Source organism: Myotis myotis, unplaced genomic scaffold, assembly GCF_014108235.1.
Source record: "Myotis myotis isolate mMyoMyo1 unplaced genomic scaffold, mMyoMyo1.p scaffold_m19_p_13, whole genome shotgun sequence".
NCBI lineage: Eukaryota > Metazoa > Chordata > Mammalia > Chiroptera > Vespertilionidae > Myotis > Myotis myotis.
Genome location: NW_023416317.1, coordinates 58,095,489 through 58,122,350, shown reverse-complemented (window position 1 = coordinate 58,122,350; position 26,862 = coordinate 58,095,489). Strand labels below are relative to the sequence as shown.

Here is a 26,862-nt window from a genome sequence, read left to right as displayed (position 1 = left end):
CCCGGCCCCTTCCTTCCTGCTGCTCCAGCCCATACCGACCAGCAGCTGTTCATCCCGACGTCTTGCTGAGCTCGTGCTCGGGCCTGGGCTCTGTGTCCTGTGGCCAAACGTCTTCCCGGGTCCCACGTCCACTCCCGCCTTTCCTTGAGCAGCGACGCTACGCTAGAGTCTCCCACCCGCTAGCCGGCTCTGGTCCCGCGGCGAGGCCTACGTTCGGCAGGCCGGTCTGTACGGCCCGGAAGAAACCGGCTTGCGCCTTACCTCGCAGCTAAGGGAGGAAGACTACCACTCCCACAAGCCCTTTCGCCTCGGGCTGGAGATTCGCAAGCCTCCTGGCCCTCTTCTAGGAGGAGACTGAACTGCGCATGTGCGCAAGGCTGCGCGGGCATGGCGGGGACTACATCTCCCAGAAGGCCGTGCGGGCCTTTTTCATCCCCGCGTGACGACCGCCTTCCGGCGCGGAGGGGCGGGGCAGTGCGCGCGCTGAGCCAGCAGCTGGAGCGGCCGAGGGGAGCGGCCCGGCGGCTGGCGGGCTCTGTCCGCCATGGAGGCCGTGCCCCGCATGCCCATGATCTGGCTGGACCTGAAGGAGGCCGGCGACTTCCTCTTCCAGGCGGCTGTGAAGAAGGTGAGCGCTGCTCCCCTCCCCGCTCCTTCCGCGTCTCCGCCGTCGGCCCGCGCGTGACGCCCCGGCGCGCCGTCCCCTCCCAGGCCCCGCCGGCTCCCTCCGCCGGCCCAGCCTCTTTCCCCCGCGCGCCGGGGCCCTGCTCCCGCTCCTCACGCGCCCGGGGCGGGCACCGCGGCCTCGTCGACGCCGCTGTTTAACTTCGGTCCCGGGCCACCCACGGCGCCCGCGGGGCGCACACTTCCTCGGCGTGACGCTCGGACCCAGCCCCGCCCCGCCCTCCTCACGCCAGAGCCGCCCCCCGGGAGCAGGGTGAGGGGGCGCGCGGTCCCTGGGACTGGCGGGCGGACGCCGAGGCGCTCGGACCCGTGTTGTAGGCGGGCCCGGTCCGGGATCCCCCTCGGTCCGGGCCGCGTCCCCCGGGGCGGGTCTCCGCCTTCCCAGCCGCCCCCGGGGATGAGCAGCGGGAGCGGCCGGGAGGCCCTCGCACATTGGGTTGAGCCGGTCGGAGGTCGGAGGACGCGGGCGGGCCTGGCGCTGATGGAGGCGGCGGCCTGTGACCGAAGATCGGATGTGAAGTCGGGCCGGTGGGTGCGCGGACTGCGCCTCGGGAGCCCCGCGACGTCGGCCTGGGAAGGGCCCTTGGTCGCCTCGAGGGTCGGCAGGAGCGGAAGGACCAGCCGGGCATCCTCGTCATCAGCTGTGTCTGCAAACGCCGAGGCCCGAGGAAAAGAGAGAAAAAGCAGGGACCCAGGAGGCCCGGTGTCTTTAGGAGGCCCGGTGCCCGCAGGAGGCCCGGTGCCCGCAGGAGGCCCAGGGGACCCGCACGAGGCCCAGGGGACCCGCACGAGGCCCGGTGTCCCAGGTGGTGCAGGGGCTTGCCAGCTGCCTGGCTCGGGGGCTGCGCGTCGACCTAGGAACCAGGCGGCCGGGGTTCGATTCCCCGTCAGGGCACAGGCGGCTCCATCCCCCGTGGGGCGCGTGCAGGGGGCAGCCTTCATGTTCTCGTCGATGTTTCTCTCCCCCTCTCTCTGACTATATTTAAAAAAATGAAAGAAAATGGGCTGGGAAGTAGCTTCCTCTCTGCGCCGCCCTGCGTTCCTTCAGGCACCGGCAGCTTGTGTGGTGTGTGGAGCCCATCGTTTAACCTCCGTGGACCTGTTTCCTCGCAAAACCAGGAAACGCCTCTCAGACGTTCCGCTTCCCCACCGGCTCTTCATCCTCTTCTGGTGACGGTGGTCTGTGCTGCTGGGTGGTAACCCCCCACCCGCACCCCCACCCGCACCCCCGCTCAGCTGGGAGTGACCGGAGGCATCTCCTGCCTTCGCAGCCTGGTGGGCGCCCAGGGAAGGTGACCCTCTGACAGTTGGGAGGGACTGAGAGGTGCTGCCTCTCACTCCACTCAAACCCAGCGGAGAGCATCTTGGTTCAGAGGCGCCTAGGACGGGTGGGCAACCCCTGGCACGCGTGCCAAACATGGCAGGCCAGTAACTTTTGCTGGCACGTGAAACCCTCTCTTATAATCTTCCATTTGCAATTTTTTTCTTAATGTCGACTTTTTTTTCACACAGATTCAGTGTAGGTGCATCTTAGGTTAATAAATAATTTTACATAACAAGTTATCTTAAAGACCATAGACATGGCTGACTTTGAAATGCAGTTGATTGAATTTCAGAGAAGCTCAATTTGGAAGCAGAAATTTATTGACCTTAGAGTTTACTTGGAAAACATTGAAAAAAAGCGATTAGAGACAGGAGTGCCAGGAGTACCAGAGAGAAGTGTCGAAAATAAACTATTGAGGACTTGGAATGCCATTCCAGAAAATTTTTTCTGTTTAAGAAACTTTGCAACAGCGTTACTCTCCCTGTTTTCATCCACATTCGCTGTGAATCTTTGCTCTCAGTGGTGAATTTTGTTAAGTCTCGTAGTAGGAGTAGCCTGGCAGATGAAAGTAGTAGCTCGTGCATATCTCTGAAGGTCACGAAATATAAACCTGACGTTAAATCTCTGTCATCAGTGACGCAGCAGCAAAAGTCCCACTGACAATGTCAAACGGAGTCATAAAGTTTTCTGTCGGACTATCAGTGTACATGTATACATTAAATGTATTTTTCATCACACGTCGTGTTTTTGTCGCTCAAATGAATTTTATTATTTCTTCCAGGTTCTTCACATGTGTACACCTTAAGAGATATCAAGTAGGCATAATATGTTCTCAAAAAATGAGGGTTGGCACGCAGAAGAATTTTGAGTCCGAGATTTTGCTGGTTTTGGCACGCACTCACAAAAAGGTTGCCCACCCCTGGCCTAGGAGATGCCTGGTTGGAATTTACCTCTGGTGCTCTCTCTGGGGGCTCACGTTGGTGACACGGTGCCCGCCATGGGAGAAGCTGGGCCTCCAAGAGGAGTTCTCAGGAGCCATTTAGCTTGAGGTGTCAGCCGCTCAAGAGACAAGTTCCTGTCCATCTGCTCTTTTATTTTTTAAATGTTTTTATTGATTTCGGAGAGGAAGAGAGAGAGAGACAGGACATCAATGATGAGAGAGAGTCATGGATCGGCTGCCTCCTGCACGCACCCCACTGGGGATCGAGCCCGCAACCTGGGCATGTGTCCCCGACCGTAATCTACCGTCATCCACCCTGGAGCCCTTCGGTCTGCAGGCCGACGCTCTGTCCACTGAGCCACACCGGCAGAGCTGCTCTTTTTCTTTGTTTCCTTTTCTTTGGACGTGGGAAAGGTGCCACCATTTATTTGACAAGGTTCTGACATGTTTGCATGAACCCCCTGAGCCACCTGTGGGTGGGCTGCGCTTGAGCATGGCCACCTCCTTCAGGGCACCCTGGGACTGTCCTGACAAGGCGACGCCCCTGTGGCCTGGGAGCTCTCCCTGACCTGGACTCCTCTCCCCAGCCCTGGAGCCCCCACTCTGCCTGTTCTTCCCTTGCTCTGAGCTGCAGGAATACTCACTTGGAGCTGAGGGGTAGGACAGCAGGGTGAAAATGGGTTGTGTTCAGGTCAGCCTGGGGAGCGCTGTGCTGAGCCCTGATGATACAGACGGGTAAGAGGTGACACTTCTTTCCTGGCATTCGTAATCTAGTAGAGGACATTTACAAGTTAGACGGTGACACCGGTGGAAGAGGAGAAGTATGTGCACTGCATGGAAAGACCAGGCCCAGAAAGTTCCCTCACCCTGAGCAGCGTGACTTGATGCTTAGAGCTTCGGCCTGTTCACAGGAGGGTCTCGGGTTCGATTCCCGAACAAGGGCATGTACCTGGGTTGCAAGTTCGATCCCTGGTCCCTGTTGGGGTGCATACAGGAGACAGTCAATGTGTCTCTCTCACATTGATGTTTCTCTCTCTCTCTCTCTCTCTCCCCCCCTCACCCCCTTTCTCCTTCTCCCCCTAAAAAATCAATGGAAAGCCCTGTTGGCATGGCTCAGTGGTTGAGCGTCGACCTCTGAATCAGAAGGTCGCAGTTCGATTCCTGGTCAGGGCACATGCCTGGTTCCAGGCTTGATCCCCAATATGGGGGGTGCAGGAGACAGCCGATCCATGATTCTCTCTCATCATTGATATTTCTATCTCTCCCTCTTCCTTCCTCTCTGAAATCAATAAAAAAAATTTTTTTAAAAAGAAAACATCTTAAAAAATCTAGCCTGCTATATTTGGTCCAACATTTAATTAACTCGCCCCTAATGCAGTGACAGGGCAGACCAAATGATTCTGCAAACGTCATGTGGCCTGTGCGCCACGGTCCCCACCCCCATTGGTTCTGGCTGTGCCTCCAGGCGGTGAGTGTGGTCACTGTCCAGGCGGTCAGTTCTTGAGGTGGTGGCTGGGCAGTGGTGTGAGCAGTGACCTTCCCTTTGCCCCTCGTCTGCTCATCCCTGTCACCCAGCCATGGGCCTTCCCTCCCCACCGGGGACACTGCAGACCACTTGTCTCTGTGGTGCCTTCCCAGCCAGGAGGGTGGGCTGCTGAAGAGGCTTTGCACTCCCACTCTTGCTTGGCACCTTTGTCGACACTGTTGGGTTAAGAGGTCGGCAAACCGCGGCTCACGAGCCACATGCAGCTCTGTGGCCTCTTGAGTGTGGCTCTTCCACAAAATACCGACTTTTGCGCATGAGCCACGAAGTTTCAATCACACTGTACATGTGCGCCCACACGTGGTATTTTGTGGAAGAGCCACACTCAAGGGGGCACAGGGCTGCATATGGCTCACGAGCTGCGGTTTGCCGACCACTGGGCTAGGGTATGGTGTGACCCAGAGCACAACAGGTCCGACCCTAAAGGAGGCTTGACTGTGTGGCCTGTTGGGGGATGCTCTTAGGATCCCATTCCACCCCTGAGTTCCCCGGCCTCCTGAGCTGGCAGAGTCCTGGGCATCGTAGAGAGGCTGCCGCGTGGTGGAGACCAGCCTGGGATTCACGCAGGGCCGTCCATTCTGCTCAGAGGAGGCGGCTCTGGCCAGCCTCTTGGTGCTGCCCCGTGATTGGGCTCCTGGTGGCCCAGGAGTGGAGCTGGTGGTTGTGGTGTGGATGGCTCCTGAACCCTGACTGGTGATTGTGAGATTTGGGGGGGCGGGGAGGAGCGGGAGCCGGGAGTCTCCCTCCCTGGTTTACATTCCCCTCCTCTCTCTCCAGTTTGTCCTGAAGAACTATGGAGAGAACCCCGAAGCCTACAACGAGGAGCTGAAGAAGCTGGAGCTGCTCAGACAGGTAGGAGGTCGCGCGTATGAGGTGTGACCAGGACTGGTTTGAAGGGACGTAAAGAAACCACCTGCAGCTGGGTTCTCATTTTATTTTCAGTTTTGCTGTTGTGTGTTCTTATTTAAATGTAGCACTTTTCCATGTAAAAGCAAAACTAATGAAAGGAAAATTTGAAAATACTAAACAGCAAAAAAAAAAAAAAAAACAAACAAAAAAAAACCCATCCTAAAAGTCATTTCGTAATTTTTATATATTTTTTAAAATTTTTTATTTATATATACTATGTATCTATCTATCTATAAATCTATCTATATATATGAAAGGCTAATATGATGTGTCTGTCTGGTCGCTATAATGCACACCTAACACCAGGGGGCGGATGCTCAATGCAGAAGCTGCCATGACATACACTGGCCATTTACAGAGAAATGGCACCGTGGACCTAGCGCCCACAAAGCAACACTCGGCTCCCCCAAGTGGGTCACAGGCCCCACCACCACCCGGAGCGACACCCCACCAAACCGCAGCCGACGTTGCCAAGACCCCATGGTGCAAAATGTGGCGCCCAGCCCAGCCTGGAAAAGACGCTATGGGCTCTGGGTAATGATGTCACGTAGCAACACCCGGCTTCCTCTCCCTAGTGACTAGCCTCCTTGGAGTTTCTTCAGCCCAGGAACACCACTTGCTTCATAGCCAGGTGCAAACACTTTACACTTTAACCAAATGTCTGTGAAGCGTTTTCCTGTGCCTCATCTCATATGATCCTCACAGAAGTTCCGGAGTAGGTAGATAGGAGACACAGTAGAAACCTATTTTCTTTTCATTAGCTGAAAATGGAGATTTAGAAAGCTTAGAAACTTGACCCGACTGAAAAGAAGTAAGAAATGATGGACCTTGAAAATGACTTCAGGTTTTCTCACTGCACAGAATATAGTCAAACACGGCTGCAGTTAAATATTTACCCTTTGTTCTCCCTGTGTGATCTACAATAATAATCTGCTTTGTGTTGATACTTACTGCTGTGTTGCTGACAATTACCTGAAAGAGAAGTTGGGGTGCTTCACTGGGCTGGAAAAAGTTTAGCTACATCAGAAAGCAGGTCTAATGAAGCCAGTTTACTCTATATCTATAAGAGGCTAAGTTGACTCTCACATGCGTGATACATATAAAGCTCTCGCTGGCACTAATCGCATGCATGTTTTTCAGTCTGTCATTGTCGATCGTGAACTTGGTTGACACTTATAGAGAAAGGGAGAATAGAATATTAAAATATTTCTTCTGCTCTGGCTGATTTGGCTCAGTGGATAGAGTGTCAGCCTGCAGACTGAAGGGTCCCGGGTTCAATTCCGGTCAAGGACACGTGCCTGGGTTGCGGGCTTGGTCCCCAGTGGGGGCCCTGCAGGAGGCAACCAATCAATGATTCTCATCATTGATGTTTCTATCTCTCCCTCTCCCTTCCTCTCTGAAATCAATAAAAATATATTTAAAAAATAAATATTTCTTCTAATTCAGTGGTTCTCAACCCCCCTAATGCCGCGACCCTTTAATACAGTCCCTCTTGTTGTGGTGACCCCCAACCATAAAATTATTTTCGTTGCTACTTCATAACTATAATTTTGCTACTGTTATGAATCATAATGTAAATATTTGATATGCAGGATGTATTTTCATTGTTACAAATTGAATATAATGAAAGCATAGTGATTAATCACAAAAACTGTATGTAATTATATATGTGTTTTCTGATGGTCTTAGATGACCCTTGTGAAAGGGTCGTTCAACTCCCAAAGGGTTCGCGACCCACAGGTTGAGAACCACTGTTGTAATTCATTTCAATGTGCACGAATTCGTGCACCGGGCCACAGGTACTATATAAAACCCTGGGAGAATCATATACCACCTATACGCCTGCTTTTTTCACTTCACAACATATTGTGGATATGTTTCTGTATCGGTGAACATACAACAGGAGTATTTCAATGGCCTGTGATCATTTTTAAAAAAATATATTTTATTTGTTTTTTACAGAGAGGAAGGGAGAGGGATAGAGTTATAAACATCAATGAGAGAGAAACATTGATCAGCCGCCTCCTGCACACTCCCTACTGGGGATGTACCTGCAACAGGGGTGGGCAAACTTTTTGACTCGAGGGCCACAGTGGGTTCTTAAACTGGACCGGAGGGCCGGAACAAAAGCACGGATGGAGTGTTTGTGTGAACTAATATAAATTCAAAGTAAACATCATTACATAGAAGGGTACGGTCTTTTTTTTTTTTAGTTTTATTCATTTCAGACGGGCCGGATCCGGTCCGCGGGCCGTAGTTTGCCCAAGGCTGGCCTGCAACCAAGGTATATGCCCTTGACTAGAATCGAACCGGGACCCTTCAATCCGCAGGCCGACACTCTATCCACTGAGCCCCGGTTAGGGCTGGCCTGAGATCATTACATTGAAGTATATTTTAATCAGCCCCCTCTTGGAGAGCACTAGGTAATTTTCGGTTTTTGCCATTTGAGGCTCCTCTTCACGGTAGGGTCGTTCCTGTAGGAATTGGTGGGAGAAAAGGATGTACTTGTCTCCCTGGCAGCTGTGTGCCTGTTCCTGCTGTTCCTTTTCAGTGCTGGCGGTCTGATAGGTGAAAGGGGATTTACTTTTCATTTATTTGGTTAATAGTTAGGTTTCACAGTTGCTAATGTATTTGTTATATATCCTCTTTAAGGACTTGACTGCTGTTGCTCTTTGTCCATTTTTTATGAGAGTGTTATACTTTATTTCTTACTAATTTATAAGACTCATTCATGTATTAATGATACTGCTTCTTGGTGTTGTGTGCTACAAATATTTTTCTCAGTTCATTGTTTTTATTGGGTTTTTAATGCCCACCTTTCAAAGAAATAGGGTTGCCTATATATTTTTGAATTAGTGTTTTGCATTTCTTTGGATAAGTACCCAGAAGTGAAATTGCTTGGTTATATGGTAATGGTAGGTCTATTTTTAAGTTTTTGAGGAACATCCAAACGGTTTTCCACAGTGACTGCGCCAATTTACAATCCCACCAACAGTGCACGAGGGTTCCTTTTTCCTCGCCAACACTTGTTTTTTTGTTTTTTCAACACTTGTTGTTTTGCTGATTTATTGCTGATAGCCATTGTGACATGTGTGAGGTGATAGCTCATTGTGGTTTTAATTTGCATTTCCCTGATGATTAGTGATGTTGAGCATCTTTTCATGTGTCTCTAGGACATCTGTATGTCTTCTTTGGAGAGATGTCTATTCAGATCTTCTGTCTATTTTTTAATCAGATTGTGTTTTTTCCTGGTGTTAAGTTGTATGAGTTCTTCATACTGTGTTTTGATATTCACCTTTATCTGATGTATCATTGGCGAATGTGTCTTCATTTTGTTGACGGTTCCTTCACCCTAAAGGCTCTGCAGTTTGACGTAGTCCCATTTGTTTTTCTTTTGTTTCCTTTGCCTGAGGAGCCGTATCCAAAAAATTGCGGAGAGTGATATCAAAGAGTTTATTGCCTATGTTTTCTTCTAGGAGTTTTATAGCTTCAGGTCTTACATTTAAATCTTTAATTCACTTGAGTTTATTTTTGCATATGGTTTTGGAAAGTGGTCTAGTTTCATTTTTTGCATTTATCTGTTGAGTTTTCCCAACACCACTTATTGTCTTACCCCATCGTGTATTCTTGTCTCTCTCTTTTTAAAAAAAAAAAAATATTTTATTGATTTTTTTACAGAGAGGAAGGGATAGAGAGTTAGAAACATTGATGAGAGAGAAACATGAATTCAGCTGCCTCCTGCACACTCCCCACTGGGCTGTGCCTGCAACCAAGTACATGCCCTTGACCGGAATCGAACCTGAGACCCTTCAGCCCACAGCCGACGCTCTATCCACTGAGCCACACCAGCCAGAGCGAGGCGTCTGTTTTTATGTCAGTTCCAACCTGTTTTGATAACTGACCTTGTAGCAGTGTAGTTTGAGGTCAGGTAGTGTGCTCCAACTTTGTTCTTTCTCAGGGTTTCTCTGGTTATATTGAGGGTCTTTTGTGGGTCCATATAAATTTTGAGATTATTCCAGTTCTGTGAAAAATGTCATTAGTATTTTGATAGGGATTGCATTGAACTATAGATTGCTTTGGGTAGTATGGTCGTTTTAACTATGTTAATTCTTCCTTTTATAATAGTTTATAGTCTTCCATTTGTGTCTCCTTTAGTTTTTCTCTTTAGTGTCTTACAGTTTTCTGAATACAGGTCTTTAAGTTTATTCCTAGGTATTTCATTCTTTGTGATGCAGTTGTACATGGGATTGTTGTCTTAATTTTTCTTTCTCATAGTTTGTTGTTGGTGTATAAAATGCAACTGATTTCTGAATCTCAGTTTTGTGCCCTATACTTTACTGAGCTCATTTATTCTAATAGCTTTTTTGTGTGGAATCTTTAGGGTTCTCTGTAGTGTCATGTCATCTGCAAATAATGTCAGTTTTACCTTTTTCTTTTTCGATTTCGATGCCTTTTCTTTCTTTCTCGTGTTTGATGGTTATGACAGACTTCAGTCCTATGTGGAGTCCTGGAGGAGTTCTAGCCAGTGGGCTGCTTCCCACTGGGCCCTCAGTTCTGGGACCTGGGCGGGTCCGGTCCTGGCACACGGGCGAGTCCCATCCCCTGTGTGCACCTGCGTCTCAGAGGGTTTACGTCTGCTCTGCTGTTTGAGCAGAGGGGTCATTTGCTTTGTTTGTTTGTGTGTTTTTTTTCTTCTGAAAATAGCAATCTCTTTATTGCTTATTATAAAAATTGAAAATGTTCACTATAAATACATAAAGAATTAAATATATCTGTATGTCTGTACGTATGTCTGTGTGTATGTCTGTCTGTATATCTGTGTGTATAAAATACACACAGGGATAGTCAGGGATAGTCACTTCACATTTTCATATATAACTGTAGATCTTTATTGTTGTCTATATAATGCAGTTGGATATCAGTGTCTACATGCTGTTACATAAATGAAATCATACCCTCATCTATTACATACTTTCACCCCAATGATACGTCTGATCTGGAAATCTTAACATATCTTCAGTTTTTCTGTGAGGAGATTCTCTTGTGTGGGTAGCCTTGACATAACTTAAATAATTCTCTCCCCCCACCCCATCTACCCAAACAGCTGCTTTGTATTTTTCTGTTACAGTTTGCGCTCAGTATTTTAGATTAGTTCCAGGTATACAGCATAATGGTTTGATAATCATACAAAGCGTTCTCATACCCGTCTGACACTGTCCATAGTCATTACAATACTATTGACGACATTCCTTACGCTGTACTTTACCCACCCCCCCACCCCCGCGGCCATCAGCCTTGCTCTGTGCCTGTGCGTCTGTTCCAGCCTCTTTACTGGGCATGCTGGTGGTGCTCACTGTTTGACCTGTTGACAGCGCTGTCCCTCGTGCTCACTGAGGCGGCCGCTCTTTGGATTTCTCTGTCTGTCTGTGGGTGCAGAACTGTGGGTCACGTTTTGAGTATATTCAGAATTTGGATGCATGTTGTCGACTGCCTTCCCGACGCGGGACGCGGACGGTGTGTTGGACGACACGGACGCAGCAGTGGGCTTTCCTGGCCCCGGGGGGGCAGTGCCCAGCGCTGAGGCGTTTCCTCAGCCCCGAGTGATGGCAGGCCTGCTTCTCCCGTCCGCCCCCAGAGCGCCGTCCGGGTCCCACGGGACTTTGAGGGCTGCAGCGTCCTCCGCAAGTACTTGGGCCAGCTCCACTACCTGCAGAGCCGGGTCCCCATGGGTTCAGGCCAGGAGGCTGCTGTTCCTGTCACCTGGTGAGAGCTGACTGGGGCGTCTGGGTGCTGGGGATGCCCCTTCCTCCCTCTTCCTGTTGCAGAGGGTGGGGAGCAGCTGGATATGGTGTCTCCCAGGGCCTCCCTCCCACCCTGCACGTGGGTGGCTGGGCCCTCACCTGCCCTCAGGATGACCAGGTGCCGTGTCTGCAGGACCGAGATCTTCTCGGGCAAGTCTGTGGCGCACGAGGACATCCACTACGAGCAGGCCTGCGTCCTCTACAACCTGGGTGAGCCGCCTGCCAGCCCCGCAGCAGGCGATGGGGCATGGGCTGGTGCAGGGAGGACCCTGTACTCGGACCCTCCCCTGCCTCCCACATCTCTGCCAGCGCCTCCTTTCTGGGCCTCGGGGAGCCACCTGTTGGGGAGAGGCTCTATGGGGCTGCTGCCACGGTGTGGCCGCTGTGGCTCTGACTGGACAGCTCCCAACCCCCCTTTTGAGTTTGGGCTGCTCCAGGCAGAAGGAAAACAAGGTTGGGCTCAGCCGGCTCTGCTATCAACCTGATGACTCGGCCCCAGTTGGGCTCCAGAGAGAAGCTTCCAGACCGGACTTCTAGGCTAGAGTCTGCACAGGAACTCTCCTCTGCCCACCTGCACCCCTGCTTGGTGCAGGCAGGAGCCTGGGGGCCTTGGCCAGACGTAGATGAGTTTCCCCATTTGCTCAGCTTTGATAGCCATGGACCAACTGCCCCAGTTCAGACCCGTTTTCCTGATCATGGGTGACAACACTGCGCCCTTTGCCTTACTGTTAACACAGGTGTGGGGAGCACCCCCAGACTGACCCTGTACCCCCTGCCTCCCCAGGTGCACTGCACTCCATGCTGGGAGCCATGGACAAGCGGGTGTCTGAGGAGGTGAGCAGGGCAGGGCAGTGGACGGGACATAGGAAGTGACCAGGGAGGGCTGCTGCGCACTCTCAGATCCCGAGTTGGGCTGAATCCTGCCCCAGGTCTGGTGCTGCCCTTGGCCACCCTCCTTCTCTCCCACCCAGGGCATGAAGGTCTCCTGTACGCACTTCCAGTGTGCAGCAGGCGCCTTTGCTTACCTGCGGGAGCACTTCCCTCACGCCTACAGCGTCGACATGAGCCGCCAGATCCTCACTCTCAATGTCAACCTCATGCTGGTAAGGAGGTGCCCTGGTGGGAACTGAGTTGAATCCAGGGAGGGGACTTCGAGCTGGACCCTAGACAGGCCCAGCAGAGGGCAGTGCAGGGCCTGGGCTCTGGTCTGACAGCGCCAGGTGGGTCAGGAGCTGGGCTGGGACTGGAGGAGAGGGTGTGGAGAGATGTCCCTGTGGTCTGCCTGCTAGAAGGGCAAGGCCTCGGGTGGACCAGGGAGTGGACCTGACTGGTTGCCCCAGGGCCAGGCTCAGGAGTGCCTTCTGGAGAAGTCGATGTTGGACAACAGGAAGAGCTTCCTGGTGGCCCGCATCAGCGCCCAGGTAGGGATGGGGGAGATGTGCTCAGGGCTGGCCTTTGGTGTTCTGCCGACGCCCCACTGACCCCATCGGGACCCCAGGTGGTGGATTACTACAAGGAGGCCTGCCGGGCCTTGGAGAACCCTGACACCGCCTCACTGCTGGGCCGGATCCAGAAGGACTGGAAGAAGCTGGTGCAGATGAAGATCTACTACTTTGCGGCTGTGGCTCATGTGAGGGCACCGTGCCTCTGGCCCTGGGCTGGGCTGAGGTGCCACAGCCTGGGAACTAAGTAGTGATGTCTCTTTCCTCCCAGCTGCACATGGGGAAGCAGGCTGAGGAGCAGCAGAAGTTCGGGGAGCAGGTGAGTGAGTTGTGAGGACAGCACCCAGGACTGGTTCCAGCCTTGTTAGTGAGAAGCCGGTGGATCCCTTCCCTACAGAATAGGGGAGGTGGTCTTCTCTCGGCCTCCCACCTCCTCATCCCCTGAAAAAGCCCCTGCTGCAGCCTGGGGTGTCCTGTCTGTGCAGCCCTCATCCCTGGGAGCTGAGGAGGCATAGCAGACTCCCTGCAGAGGGGCTGGCTGGCACCCAGCACTCTGGCCTTCTAGTGGGTCATGTGACGGCCAGGCAGGGCTCATTGGGGGGCAGAAGGAGGAGACTCCAAGCAGGGAAGGACCAGGCTCTCCCCACTGTCCCCACAGGTCGCGTACTTCCAGAGTGCCCTGGACAAGCTCAGTGAAGCCATCAAGTTGGCCAAGGTAAAGCCAGGAAAGGGCCTGCTTCCCCGAGAGCCCGAGTACAGGGAGCAGGCCGGCGGGCGGGGTGCTGGCACTGGCCTGAGTTGTGCTGAGCTCCTTCCCTACCCTGCAGGGCCAGCCTGACACGGTGCAAGATGCACTTCGCTTTGCTATGGACGTCATTGGAGGAAAGTGAGTCTGTGGGGCTGGGGGTGGCCCTGGTCCTTCTCATGAGGAAGGGTCTTGGCCCTCTGCCTGCACCCTTGAGAGGGAGCCATCAGTGCCAGAGAGCAGTGGCCCCATAGAGGCCAGCTCCTGGGCCCTGCTGCTCATCCAAGACCCCCCCCTGCCCTGGACCCCCAGGTACAATTCTGCCAAGAAGGACAATGACTTCATCTACCACGAGGCTGTCCCGGCCCTGGACACCCTTCAGCCTGTGAAAGGTCTGCCGCTGGGGGGAGGCTGGGGGTCAGGGAGGAGGGACGGGTATAGAGCAGACGTGAGGGCTGCAAGGGCCTGGGCTCCACAACTTCTCTCTCCCAGGTGCCCCCTTGGTGAAGCCCTTGCCAGTGAACCCCACAGACCCAGCTGTCACAGGCCCTGACATCTTCGCCAAGCTGGTCCCCATGGCTGCCCATGAAGCCTCGTCACTGTACAGGTGGGAGGGAGGGCGGGCCCTGCCCTCGGCACAGGTGGGGGTGGGGTGTCTTGAGAGACAGAGGCTTCCAGCAACTGCTCTGTCACTTCTGCAGTGAGGAGAAGGCCAAGCTGCTTCGAGAGATAATGGCCAAGATTGAGGACAAGAATGAGGTGCTGGAGTAAGTGTGGGGCTGGGGCTAGGGTATGGGGGTTACACACCAGACCTCGGTGGGTCCCTGGTGCTGCCCGCAAGAGGGAGGTAGTAGCGGGTGTTCCCCGCTCTGCCCTCCCGACCCAGGTCTTGTTTACTTGACTGACCATCTAAGTGAGAGCCCGAGTCGTGGGAGGGCTGGTGCCCGTGGTGTCCGCAGTGCGGTGGGCACGCCCTGGGGCCAGGCCAGCCTCAGGGTGGAGGTCAGGGTGCTGGTCTGCTCTCTGCTGGGGCCTCAGACTTGTCTGCAGCTGCGGGGGAGACTCGCCCTAGTGCACTCTCTGTACATGTGAGGACTTGGGTCAGCACCCATCACCCGCCTGGTCCTGTGTCCCCACAGCCAGTTCATGGATTCAATGCAGCTGGATCCCGAGACAGTGGACAACCTGGACATGTACAACCACATCCCGCCCCAGCTCATGGAGAAGTGTGCAGCTCTCAGCGTCCGGCCCGACACTGTCCGGAACCTCGTCCAGTCCATGCAAGGTGGGAGGGGGTAGGCAGGTGTGGGTGGGGATGTCATCTCCTGTGGCCTTTTCTGTCCCGTTCCCCCAGGATGGAGGGTGCACCTCTCCCAGCACCTGGCACAAATACCGTCCCCCACGCCACACCCTGGGTGTGCCTGCTCGGCAAGCATTGGGCTGCCCACAAGCCTTGACTGAGGGTGGTGCTGTCTCCTGGGGCACAGGCCAGGGTGGGTGCCTGGTCTGCCTGCCTCAGGCTGCCCCCTCCCCACACACCCTCAGTGCTGTCAGGTGTGTTCACGGACGTGGAGGCCTCACTGAAGGACATCAGGGACCTGCTGGAGGAGGATGAGCTGCTAGACCAGAAGTTGCAGGAGGCAGTGGGCCAGGCAGGGGCCAGTGTGGCCGGTTCCCAGGCGGAGCTGGCAGAGGTGAGGCGAGAATGGGCCAAGTACATGGAGGTCCACGAAAAGGCCTCCTTCACGAACAGTGAGCTGCACCGCGCCATGAACTTGCACGTTGGCAACCTCCGCCTGCTCAGTGGGCCTCTGGACCAGGTCCGGGCTGCCCTGCCCACACCAGCCCTCACCCCAGGTGAGCACCCCCCTCCTGGGCCGTGGCTGAGATGGCTGGGGCGTCTCTGGCCTCACTGACCCCTGCTGCCCCCAGAGGACCAGGCCGTGCTGCAGAACCTGAAGCGCATCCTGGCCAAGGTGCAGGAGATGCGGGACCAGCGCGTGTCTCTGGAGCAGCAGCTGCGGGAGCTCATCCAGAAGGACGACATCACCGCCTCGCTGGTCACCACGGACCGCTCCGAGATGAAGGTGCGGGAGCAGGTGGCGGGGCCCTGGCTGTGGGCTCCACCTGAGGTGGCAAAGCCTTGAGTGTCTGTCCTCCCCCCCGACTCCCCCAGAAGCTGTTCGAGGAGCAGCTGAAGAAGTACGACCAGCTGAGGGTGTACCTGGAGCAGAACCTGGCTGCCCAGGACAACGTCCTCCGCGCGCTGACCGAGGCCAACGTGCAGTATGCGGCCGTGCGCCGGGTGCTCAGCGAGCTGGACCAGAAGTCAGTGCCTGGCCTTGCGCTCCTGCCCAGAGCCCCTCCCTGAGCTTGGCTCCCGCCGCTCACCTCCCGCCGGCCCCTCTGCCCTCCAGGTGGAACTCCACGCTGCAGACCCTGGTGGCCTCCTACGAAGCCTATGAGGACCTGATGAAGAAGTCCCAGGAGGGCAAGGACTTCTATGCGGACCTCGAGAGCAAGGTGGCCGCTCTGCTGGAGCGGGCCCAGTCCACCTGCCAGGCCCGTGAGGCTGCCCGCCAGCAGCTCCTGGACAGGTAGGTGTGGCCCCGGGACCGCAGGGCGCTGCAGCCCAGACCCGGGTTGGCTGATTGGGCTGGTTCCCCTTCTTCCCTCGTCGCGCAGGGAGCTGAAGAAGAAGCCACCCCCACGGCCCACAGCCCCCAAGCCGCTGCTGCCCCGCAGGGAGGAGGGTGAGGCTGGGGAGATGGGAGACCCGCCCGAGGAGCTGCGCAGCCTGCCCGACGCCTTCCTGGGAGCGGCCGCCACACTCCGCTTGGCTCCGGTCTCCTTCCCTGGCCCTGCGGGCGCGGGACCCCACTATCTCTCGGGCCCTTTGCCCCCAGGCAGTTACTCAGGACCCACCCAGGTGATGCAGCCCAGGGGCCCCCAGGCTCCGGGGCCCACTGCGATGGCCGTGGCGCCTGGACCCCCCATCTACGCGGCGCCTGTCTACACACCAGAGCTGGGCCTCGTGCCCCGCTCCTCCCCTCAGCACGGCGTGGTGGGCACGCCCTATGGGGCCATAGGCCCACACCCCCCAGCTGCAGGCCTGCCCTCCGCCCCCCCACCCCAGTTCTCGGGCCCCGAGTTGGCGATGGGGGTCCGGCCAGCCACCACCACGGTAGATAGTGTCCAGGCACCCATCTCCAGCCACACAGCACCCCGGCCAAGCCCCACCCCTGCTCTTCCCCAACCCTGCTTCCCAGTACCCCCACACCAGCCACTGTCCATGCCGTACACCTATCCTCTGGGGCCTAAGCAGCCCCTCACAGCACCCCCAGCCCAGCACCACTTTCCTCCTGGGATCCCCACGGGGTTTCCAGCCCCGAGGATAGGGCCTCAGCCCCAGCTTCATCCCCCACGGGCAGCATTTGGGCCCCAGCCCCCCCAGCAGCTCCCCCAGCAGCCCCTGCCACTCCAGCATCCCCACCTCTTCCCATCCCAGGCTCCAGGGCTCATGACTCCCCCACCCCCCTACTCCTTCGCCCCTCAGCCTGCTGTCCTGGGGCAGCCACCACCACCTCTACACTCCCAGCTCTATCCAGGCCCCTCTCAGGAACCCCTGCCCCCTCACTCTGGGGCTCTGCCTTTCTCCAGCCCTGGGCCCCCTCAGCCTCCCCATTCCACCCTGGCCTATGGTCCTGCCCCTTCCCCCCGGCCCCTGGGCCCCCAGGCAACCCCTCTCTCCATTCAAGGCCCCTCACCTGCCAGCCAGGCCACCCCTAGTCCCCACCTGGTGCCTTCACCTGCCCCTTCACCAGGGCCTGGCCCAGTACCTCCTCGGCCCCCTGCGACAGACCCGCCCCCATGCCTGCGCCGGGGGACTGTGGCTGCAGACCTGCTCTCCTCCAGCCCTGAGAGCCAGCATGGTGGCACCCAGCCTCCCGGGGGTGGGCAGCCCCTACTGCAGCCGACTAAGGTGGACGCGGCCGAGGGCCGGCGGCCACAGGCCCTGCGGCTGATTGAGCAGGACCCCTATGAGCGTCCTGAGAGGCTGCAGCAGTTGCAGCAAGAGCTGGAGGTCTTTCGGGGCCAGCTGGGCGATGCCGGGGCCCTGGATGCCGTGTGGCGGGAGCTGCAGGACGCACAGGAACATGACGCCCGTGGCCGCTCCATCGCCATTGCCCGCTGCTACTCGCTGAAGAACCGGCACCAGGACGTCATGCCGTATGACAGCAACCGCGTGGTGCTGCGCTCGGGCAAGGACGACTACATCAACGCCAGCCGCGTGGAGGGGCTCTCCCCATACTGCCCGCCCCTGGTGGCCACCCAGGCCCCGCTGCCGGGCACAGCTGCCGACTTCTGGCTCATGGTGCATGAGCAGAAAGTGTCGGTCATTGTCATGCTGGTGTCTGAGGCAGAGATGGAGAAGGTGAGGGGGGGAGGTGGGTGGGTGCCCAGCGGGGATCCTGGAAAAGCTCCCCTAACCGCCCTCTTTGCCCCTCAGCAAAAGGTGGCTCGCTACTTCCCCACCGAGAGAGGCCAGCCCATGGTGCACGGCGCCTTGAGCCTGGCACTGAGCAGCGTCCGCACCACTGAGACCCACGTGGAGCGGGTGCTGAGCCTGCAGTTCCGCGACCAGAGCCTCAAGCGCTCCCTCGTGCACCTCCACTTCCCCACCTGGCCCGAGCTGTGCGTCTGCCGCCTGGGTGGGGGGAGCGTGGAGGGTGGCAAGGCCTCGGCCAGATGTGACTCTAGCCCCCCCTCCCCGCAGAGGCCTGCCCGACAGCCCCAGCAACCTGCTGCGCTTCATCCAGGAGGTGCACGCGCACTACCTGCACCAGCGGCCCCTGCACACGCCCATCGTCGTGCACTGCAGCTCCGGGGTGGGCCGCACAGGAGCCTTCGCGCTGCTCTACGCGGCCGTGCAGGAGGTGGAGGCGGGGAACAGGCTCCCCGAGCTGCCCCAGCTGGTGCGGCGCATGCGGCAGCAGAGGAAGCACATGCTGCAGGAGAAGGTGAGGCTCTGGGCGCGGACAGGCTCTGCCCTGAGGGATGCCCCCCCACCCCCGCTGACCAGCCTGTGCCCCTGCAGCTGCACCTCCGGTTCTGCCACGAGGCGGTGGTGAGACACGTGGAGCAGGTCCTGCAACGCCATGGCGTGCCCCCACCCTGCAGGCCCTTAGCGGGCACAGGCGTCAGCCAGAAGGTGAGGCAGGGACCCTGCTGGGACAGGGACAGCACAGCCTGTGTCCCGCCCTCACCCATCTCTCTTTTCAGAACCACCTCCCTCAGGACTCCCAGGACCTGGTCCTCGGGGGGGACGTGCCCATCAGCTCCATCCAGGCCACCATCGCCAAGCTCAGCATCCGGCCGCCCGGGGGCCTGGATTCCCCAGTGGCCTGCCTGCCGGGCCCTGTGGAGCCCCCAGGCCTGCTGCCAGCCAGTCTCCCGCAGTCCACCCAGCTCCCCTCCTCCTCCCCACCGCCCCTCCCTTCACCCCTGCCCGAGACACCCCAGCCTGAGGAGGAACAGCCCGTTCCTGAGGTCCCCAGCCTGGGGCCCCCCTCCTCCTCCCTGGAGCTGCTGGCCTCCCTCACCCCGGAGGCCTTCTCCCTGGACAGCTCCTTGCGGGGAAAGCAGCGGATGAGCAAGCAGAACTTCCTGCACGCCCACAACGGGCAGGGGCTGCGGGCTGCCCCGCCCGCCGACGACCCCCTCAGCCTTCTGGATCCACTCTGGACGCTCAACAAGACCTGAGCAGGCTTTGCCCGCCTGGTCCTCACACTACATCGTCTCGCCCGCCGCCCACCTGCCCGCGCCCAGCAGGGCCTCCCGAGGTGGCCGGTCTCTTCCTCCTGTCCTTGCTGCCTTCAGCCCTTCTGGTCCAGCCCGCACCCCTATGGGGTGCAGACGTGTCGCAGGCCTTAGGCCTTAGGCAGGTCCTGCTACTGTGGGACCTGATGTTTTTCCAGCTCTTTGCTGCTGAAGGAATAAACCAACCTGTCTGTGGCCATGTCTGCCCATTGCTGCCTCCAAGAGGGAGCTTACCACCCGGCACCGTTCATGGCCTTGGGTGGGTGGGTGGGTGGGTGAGCTGGGGGCCACCCTAACCCTCCCACACCCTGGAGGGGCTACGGATGCCTCCCCCGCCTGACTGCCCCCGACGCTCCTTGTAGGGCTCCTGCCTGGAGCCGCTGAGCTAAGGCTCCAACCCTGTGCTGGAGGGAGGCACGGGGAGAGGGACTCGTGGAGGAAGCGCAACTGCTCACAAGGCCCCAGCGGGTGTGGTTTTGTACAAAGTTTAATGTTCCCGTCCTGAGGCAGGACAGCCAGACGCGTTACACCCCGACTCGGTCCAGGGCATTGGCTCCACGGAGCCCTCGGCCCCCGCCCGCCCTCAGTCCAGCTTCTCCAGCACCGAGGGCACGTACACCAGGCTGAGCTCGCTGCCGAAGTTGCAGACGACGGCGGCGTTCTCCAGCACCAGGATCTGCCGGGCGGGCTGGGCCTCGCTGTTCTTGCCCAGGTAGACAGTCTGCAGCAGGTCCCCGTAGTTTAGGTCCCAGAAGGAGACACAGCCCTGGCCACCGGTCACCAGGAGGTTGTCTGAGATGACCCCCAGGCTGGCCCCACAGCCCAGGTCCTAGAGGCAAGGACAGGACAGGCTCAGTGTCTGGAGTCCCTCCCTGAACCGCGAGAGCCCGCGGGCCCCGCCTACCTGCTGGATGGAGTAGAGCTTGATGCCTGTGCTGCGGTCCCAGATGCAGATGAGGTCGTCCAGGCCGCTGCTGATGACGCAGGAGGTGGTGCAGGTGAGGGAGGTGACGTCCCCACGGTGGGCGAACATGTGGCTGACCCGACTGCCGGTCAGCACGTCCCACAGACAGATGGCCCCGTCCTGTCCTCCGCTGGCCAGCACCATGGTCTAGGGGAGCGAGCCGGGAGCTGGGTGTCCACTGGGGGGCCCCAGGCCCCGGCGGTGGCCCACGCTGTTCTCCGGCACCGCCCGTGTGCTCACCTGGTCTACGTACACAGCTGTGACGGCCCCCGAGTGGCCCTGCAGTGTGAAGAGGCAGCACGAGTCCTCCAGACGGAACACCTGCGGGTGGGCGTCAGGTGCCAGTCTCGGTTTTTCCAAATGACACCTTAGGCAGGAAGTCCCTCCCACAGCACATCGAGGGCACCCGCAGCCTCTCCCTGACCCCAAACCACCACGCCCTGCGCCCCGTCACGCCAGTGCCCGAGACGGGCCCGCACTCACCCTCAGAGTGTGGTCTTGGCTCCCGGTCACGAGGCGCCCGGCAGCTGCCTTCAGAGCTGTGATGGGTTTCTGGTGTGCACAGGGCACGGTGTGGGTCAGGCGGCAGGCCACCCTGTCACTGCAGCTGTACACGGGGGCCACGGGAGAGCTGCCCTGCCCTGGAGAGAACAGGCCAGCGGAGGGTCAGCCCCTTGCAGGCGGCCCCTCACCCACACGTCAGACACACCTGCCCAGGCCAGGCCACTGACCTCGGAACTGCAGGGGGCTGAAAGCAGCGTGGGTCTCCAAGGAGAAGAAGTCCAGGGAACCGTTGAGCCGGGCAGCCACAATCCTGAAAGGAAAGCACGCCAGGTGGCTCCCTGAGCCCAGACTGGACAGGCTCAGCTCCGCTGGGCGCCAGGAGGGAAGGACGGGGGCTGGGAAGAGATGCGGGAGAGGCCCAGATGGCAACTCCATGACCCGCCTCAGTGCTTCATCTGTGAAATGGGAACAGCAGCACCACCTCACGGGCGGTCCCGAGAAAAGGAGTTAATCCGTGTGACACCTGGGCGTTTCGTGGGAACGTGCAAATCAGAGACCAGCACGCGGAGGGCCTGCGCAGCCGGGAGCCACAGGAGTCGCACAGAAGCAAGCACCACCCCCTCCATTTATTTTCCCACAACGAAACCGGGATTTTCCTCAGAATCCCAGGCACATGTGGACCTGTGCCCAGTGGCCCCAAAGCCTGGAAGTGAGCAGGGGTCCAAGTTGCCGCCCACAGCCAACGGCACTGCATGTTTCCAGCCGCTGCCTGTGGATGGGAGGGCCAGGAGCTCTGGAGGCTGGTGGGGACATGCGGGCTCTCCCTAAAGCAGAGGGAGCCAGCAGGGAAGACCTCCAGGGCTGGAGGGCAGGACGTGGGCCAGGGCCTGTGCCAGAAGTCGGGGGTGGCAGGAATGGTGGCGGGCAGCAGAAATCGGAGCTGAAGGCAAGTGGCTCCTCTCCTGCTCCAGCTCTAGCGTGGACGGTGCCACATGGTCAGGCCCTGGAAGGCAGAGCCGGCCTGGGGCAGGCAGGGGCAGCAGCAGGAGGCACTGCCAGGGCTGAGAGCCGCCCCTAGAGAGTGTGCAGAGGGGACGGCTATGCCACGACTGCTGGGAGGGAGAGGAACGGGCCAGCAGCAACGGGAAAGAAAGGTTTAAACAGGCTCTTCTGAACGCGCATTTTTCTGGAACTGAAAATGCAGCCAAGAAACCCAGGAAGTCAGCATCGAGGCCAGAGAGCTTGGCCCTCAGGAGGGAAAGGGGAAACGGTCCTCACCTCCCGTGGCTACAGTTTGGCTCGGGGGCCTGGAGCGCACTGGGTGTCGGCCTGACTCGAAGAGCTTCCTGCTGCCCCAGGGGGACTGCAGGGACACGCAGGGAGGCGAGTGAGGGCGTCCTCAGTGCGGCCTGGCCAGCAAGGCCGGGACATGGGCCGAGGCCGATGCCTGCGCTCACCTTTTGTCCAGGAAGACGAGGGCCGTGATTCCCGAGGAGACCTGCTCGCTGCTGCAGCGCAGTGTGCCCTCCACGGCGTCCCACACCTGCAGGCCCCGGCCATGAGCAGCTGCGGCTGGAGAGGCCACAGCCCCGGCCCGCCTGCAGCCCCCTGCACCCCCCTGCCCGCCTGCAGCCCCCTGCACCCCCCTGCCCGCCTCCACCCCCTGCACCCCCCCTGCCCGCCTCCACCCCCTGCCCGCCTGCAGCCCGCTGCCCCCCCTCCAGTCCCCTGCCCACCTCCAGCCGGCCGCTGCTCCTGCCCACCACGATGAGGTTGCCCTGCAACTCCAGGCTCCAGATGGAGCCCTCGGCACTGGGAGCCCAGGCGAGGGCTGGGGTGCCCTTCTCGGGGGGAGAGCCCCCCTCGTCCTCAGGGGCCTGGGGCAGCATGGGCCCAGGGGAGGGAGGGCACAGGGTCTGTGCATGGACAGGGGCAAGCCCCTCCTGCTGGTACGCTCGCTGCACCAGGCGGCTGAAATCGTAGCCCGGGTTGTCCCGAGAGCGGCCGCAGCCTGCCCGGTGCCGGGGCTCAGGCTGAGTGGGCTCTGAGAGCCATGGCCGCACAGAGAAGTTGGTGTCGATCAGGCAGGTGAGGTCGGGCTGGTCCCCGAAGACGGAAGGTGGCGCGAGGCCCCGGGGACAGTGCCGCAGTGGAGGGCTGTCCCCAGGCTCCTCTGCGCTGCTCTTACCGCCGTCCGACAGCCGCTCCCAGCTCTCCTGAGCCTCGAACACACTGCTGCTGCCACCACCGCCACTGTCCCTGCGCTGCCTGCGGGGCCGGGAGGGTGGGTGAGGACAGGACGGCGAGGGAGCAGGGGTGGGAGCCTGACTGTGACAGACACCTACCTGGGGCGAGGGATGCGCGTGAGGCAGTCCCCGGTCTGTGCGTCCCACACGCACACGTGGCCCGCGAGGCAGCAGCTCACCAGCAGCATGCCGTCACTGGCCAGGCACTCGATGTCCTGTGGGCACAGCACGGCCATGGGCACGGGCACGGGCACAGAGGCAGGGGCAGCCGGCCGAGGCACCCGCACTCACCATGAGGTGCCCACGCAGCACCAGGGGCACGATCTCCGTCTCGGGGGGCGCGTAGCCATAGTCGTCACAGGGCAGGTCTCCGCGGCGCCGCCGGCCCGGCCCACCGCCCTGCTGCCCGTAGTTGCGCGGGCAGAGCACACGGTACAGGCAGAGCAGCAGCAGGACCAGGACGATGCCGGCGGCCAGGCCGAGCGCCGCCACCCTGCGGAGAGGTGGGTCAGGCGCGCCCAGGCCAGTCCCGGGCAGCCGTCCCACTCGGGCCTTACTTGTACAGGGTGACGTCTCCGTGGGTCTGCGCCACACCCGGCCCCTGGGGGCCGGCCTCCCAGAGCCCGCCAGGCCTGGGCTGCAGCGGGGGCCAGGCGCTCCGGCCGTCCTGAGGGTGCCGCCCCTCCAGGGCCTCCTTGGGGTTCAGGCGGAGCGTGACGGGGATGATGGGCAGCAGGCTGATGTACCTGGGACAGGGCCGGGGGCAGCTTCAGCCAGGAGGCCCCTCCCCAGCCCAGCCCTGGCCCCTCAGCCTTGCTCGTTACAGTTACAGACACCAGCGCCCGCGCAGCCAGCACTGCAGTGCCGGCCAGGAAACAGCATTTAAACCAGGGGGTTCCCCCCGAGGGGGAAGGGACGCTCTGGGGACGGTGGGCTGACACCACCAGGGAGGTGCACGCAGCCCGACCCACCGCTTGGCCAGCGTGATGTTGTAGTAGCTGAAGAGCGTCGGCCAGTGGCGGAAGGACAGCTTCCTCCACAGCTCCTCGTCCTCGGGCCCCCAGGTGACCTCGGGGGCGGGGCTGTCAGGGACGACCTCGGCCAGACCCCCGGACTCGGGCATCTCCCCTGGCAACGTGTGGTTCTCAGGGAACTTGGGGGCATCCGGTGGGAAGATGGAGAAGGCGGGGTCCGGGTGGCTGGCAGGCAGCATGCCTCCAGGCACAGGCACGGGAGTGAGGGCGCCCTCGCCCAGCGGGCTCTGCTCCGTCACCTGGGCCGTGAGGTAGATGCGCAGTCCGGCCGGGTCTGTGTACACCAGGATGCCGATCCAGACCACGGTGCCCGCCTGCAGGGGGCACGGGGTGCTCAGCCGGGGCTCTGGGCGCAAGGGGCAGCCCCACCCCACATGCCTGACCCTCCTGCCAGAGGCAGCAGCACAGGGATCTCAGGCATCGGGGAGAGGACACGGCCAAGCTCCTTCTCTCTGCCTCCCAAGTCCCCACTACCATCTGGGCCCACTGCCCCGGGGACCCAGTTCCCGCTCCGTGCTCAAGGCTGGGTGGCCTGGCCTGGACACAGCAGCAGGCCAGCCCCCATCTCAGCTGCAACCATTCCCACCCACAGGCCCTGTCCTCACCTCACTCCCTGGGGAGGCCCTGCTGGCAGGAAGCCCCTCTGCTCCGCCCACCCAGCGTCCCCGATGCCTACACACGACCACCAGCGATGAACCCTAACTGGGAGCAGGGCTGGCTCCCAACCGGGGTCACAACCCCTGCCCCTGACGCCCCAGGGCTGCTGTCCCCAGAGACCAGCTGTTCACCTGGGAAGTGGGTTTGGGCAGAAGAGGCACCCCACCCCCAACTCTAAGGCAAAACGCAGGGCAGGGCCGAGGGCAGGTACCATGATGAGCCGCTGTGCCAGGCGGGTGCGAGCCAGGAAGTAGACAACACGCAGCCTCTTGGGGAGCCGCAGGTTCCGGAAGGAGGACGGCTGCAGCGTGACGGTGTGGGGGGTGGCCGGCCGCACAGCCAGCTGCCGCTCCAAGCGCGCGGGGCGCCCCCCTGGCTTGGCAGGAGGCAGGCAAGCCTCAGGGGGAAGCCGCTTGTTCAGGTCCGCCAGCTGTGGGCACAGTGGTCAGTGGGAGCTGCCCCGTGGGCGTGAGCTGCCAGGCAGCAGCCCCCTGAGGTCACACCTCACCCAGAGACCCTGTGAGCTCAGCCAGGGCCCAAGAGGGCGGGACCCGCTCCTACCTCCATCCTGCGAATGTCGATGGACAGGACGGTGGTGAAAAACAGCATCTGAAGGAAGAAGTCGGACACCAGGCCCACGACGGCAAAGAGACAGAACTCCTGGAATCAGAACGGGCCCGTGACCTCAGGGCCCAGCGGTCCCTGCCCAGCCGGCAGGCACCTCACCATCTGCACAGCCACAGGCGGCAGCGGAGCCGCAGTCCTTCCGGGTCTGGGCCCAGCCAAGCAGGGGCAGTGCGGGCGCCTCCCTGCCCACCAGGGGGCAGCAGAGACCCAGGGCTTTCTCCATGAACCTCACGGAGGCTGATCCAAGCTGGGCGCTCAGAGCCCCTCCAGCCGGCACCCAGCCCTGTGCCCTGAGCTGGGGCCCTGCCCACACGCGGGGATGGCCCCTCTCAGGGCTCAGAAAGGTCCCCGCCACAGCAGCACTGGGCTGGGGGGAGCGGGGGGCGGGGGGGATGTCCTGGTTTAAGTCCTTCCTGCCCTCGTGTGAGGCCTTAGCACGTCCCCCAGAGGATCTGGCAGAGCCTCACAGTGGCCACGTCAGCTCCAATGCCCGGGACTGCCCTGTGCCCGGCAGGTGCAGCCGGCCCGCCCCGGGCAGGACCCGGACATGCTGCGTCCCCTTTCCTGCCTCTCCCCCGAATGGTCAGCAGCAGGCGGCTCCGACTCTGCAGGGCTACCCACCCCTGCCCACCGCCCCACCCCTGCCCACCGCCCCACCTCTGCCCACCCCTGCCCACCGCCCCACCGCTGAGCGAGGGCACTTTGCCAAGAGCAGGGCCACTATGGGAAACGGGGGGTGGCTCGCCAATGACGTGGGGGGAGGTGACCAGGGGCTGCCGGTGTGGGTCAGGAAGGAGGGGACCCATTCGGGAACCAGGTCTGCCTGGATCGGCAGAGCTGGCCGCCGGCCGGGTGCCCCCCGAGCCCTCCTGCCCACAGCTGAATGACAGAGAGGACAAGGTCACAGGCAGAGACATGCTGGGAGCGTGACCCACAGCCCAGCCGGGCTCCCCGTCCCGGGAGCTGCCCGCACTGGGGCGCCCGGTGCCTGGCTCACAGCGGGCGGAGCGCGGCCGGGCCTCACCTGGATGGCGGGCACGAGGGTAAAGTAGCCGATGAGGATGATGCCCAGCTCCGTGGCCATGTTCTTCATGATGGACCAGCCCTCACAGCTCAGGCCTGTGGGGACAGCAGGGCCGTGGGCCGGCGCTCGGCCCGTCCGCTACGTGTCCACACGCAACCCATGGTCCTCGAGGGTAGAGACGGGGGAGGGGCCCAGCCTCCGGAGGCAGCCACCCCCCCGTGCCCACCCTCAGGCTGCCGGAGCCCGGCCAGGTGCTGCCATCCCTGCACGGGGTGAGTGCCCGCCTGCCACGGGCAGAGCGGCTCTGGGTGGGCCGCTTCCCGAACCTCCGCGGCACCACATCTGGCACAGGGCCCGGCTCCCTCAGACCCTCAGGTTTGCGGGGTGAACAGCCCCCAGCCCTGGCCCCCAGCTGTGGGGCTGGGAAGAGGGGTCACAAGCGTTGAGGCCTCCCGGCCTGGGCTCCTATTTCCCCAGAACCCAGACCCCAGCTCCTGCCGCTGAGGAGCCCGAGCCTGGAGGAGGCAGGAGGGTCCAGCCGGTTCCTCACAGACACTTGAACCAGGACTGTCTCCCACGGCAGGACCCGTGGCCCCGG

At 60.0% G+C, this 26,862-nt stretch overlaps 2 protein-coding genes across 6 annotated transcripts in view; one reads left to right on the top strand and one right to left on the bottom strand.

Annotated features, from left to right (window-relative positions):
* Positions 1-463: 463 nt before the first annotated feature.
* PTPN23 (protein tyrosine phosphatase non-receptor type 23) lies at positions 464-19,403 on the top strand. 2 transcript variants are annotated; one of them, XM_036333742.1, is made up of 24 exons: positions 464-628; positions 5,269-5,343; positions 11,036-11,163; positions 11,335-11,411; positions 11,986-12,035; positions 12,173-12,304; positions 12,542-12,622; positions 12,700-12,831; positions 12,915-12,962; positions 13,302-13,358; positions 13,471-13,529; positions 13,701-13,780; positions 13,881-13,995; positions 14,090-14,155; positions 14,528-14,673; positions 14,934-15,245; positions 15,321-15,475; positions 15,565-15,716; positions 15,806-15,985; positions 16,074-17,823; positions 17,899-18,083; positions 18,166-18,409; positions 18,487-18,600; positions 18,672-19,403. In XM_036333742.1, the coding sequence occupies exons 1-24, from the start codon at positions 545-547 to the stop codon at positions 19,149-19,151; spliced, it is 4,902 nt and encodes a 1,633-aa protein (XP_036189635.1). In that variant the 5' UTR covers positions 464-544; the 3' UTR covers positions 19,152-19,403. The 2 variants fall into 2 exon arrangements, with proteins under 2 accessions (XP_036189635.1, XP_036189636.1); XM_036333743.1 differs by lacking the exon at positions 18,487-18,600.
* A 274-nt stretch (positions 19,404-19,677) lies between these two features.
* Positions 19,678-26,862, bottom strand: part of LOC118668529 (SREBF chaperone) — a 28,871-nt gene continuing 21,686 nt past the window's right edge. For all 4 annotated transcript variants that reach the window (XM_036333733.1, XM_036333736.1, XM_036333735.1 and 1 more), the window contains exons 10-23: positions 26,265-26,359; positions 25,175-25,273; positions 24,825-25,043; positions 23,894-24,270; positions 23,480-23,668; positions 23,214-23,415; positions 23,022-23,137; positions 22,413-22,944; positions 22,134-22,219; positions 20,904-20,986; positions 20,656-20,813; positions 20,413-20,493; positions 20,113-20,319; positions 19,678-20,037 (exon numbers count right to left, since the gene is read on the bottom strand). In XM_036333733.1, coding sequence (XP_036189626.1) covers positions 19,792-20,037; positions 20,113-20,319; positions 20,413-20,493; positions 20,656-20,813; positions 20,904-20,986; positions 22,134-22,219; positions 22,413-22,944; positions 23,022-23,137; positions 23,214-23,415; positions 23,480-23,668; positions 23,894-24,270; positions 24,825-25,043; positions 25,175-25,273; positions 26,265-26,359 — 2,690 coding nt within the window. In that variant the 3' untranslated portion in view covers positions 19,678-19,791. The remainder of the gene's footprint in view (positions 20,038-20,112; positions 20,320-20,412; positions 20,494-20,655; positions 20,814-20,903; positions 20,987-22,133; positions 22,220-22,412; positions 22,945-23,021; positions 23,138-23,213; positions 23,416-23,479; positions 23,669-23,893; positions 24,271-24,824; positions 25,044-25,174; positions 25,274-26,264; positions 26,360-26,862) is intronic.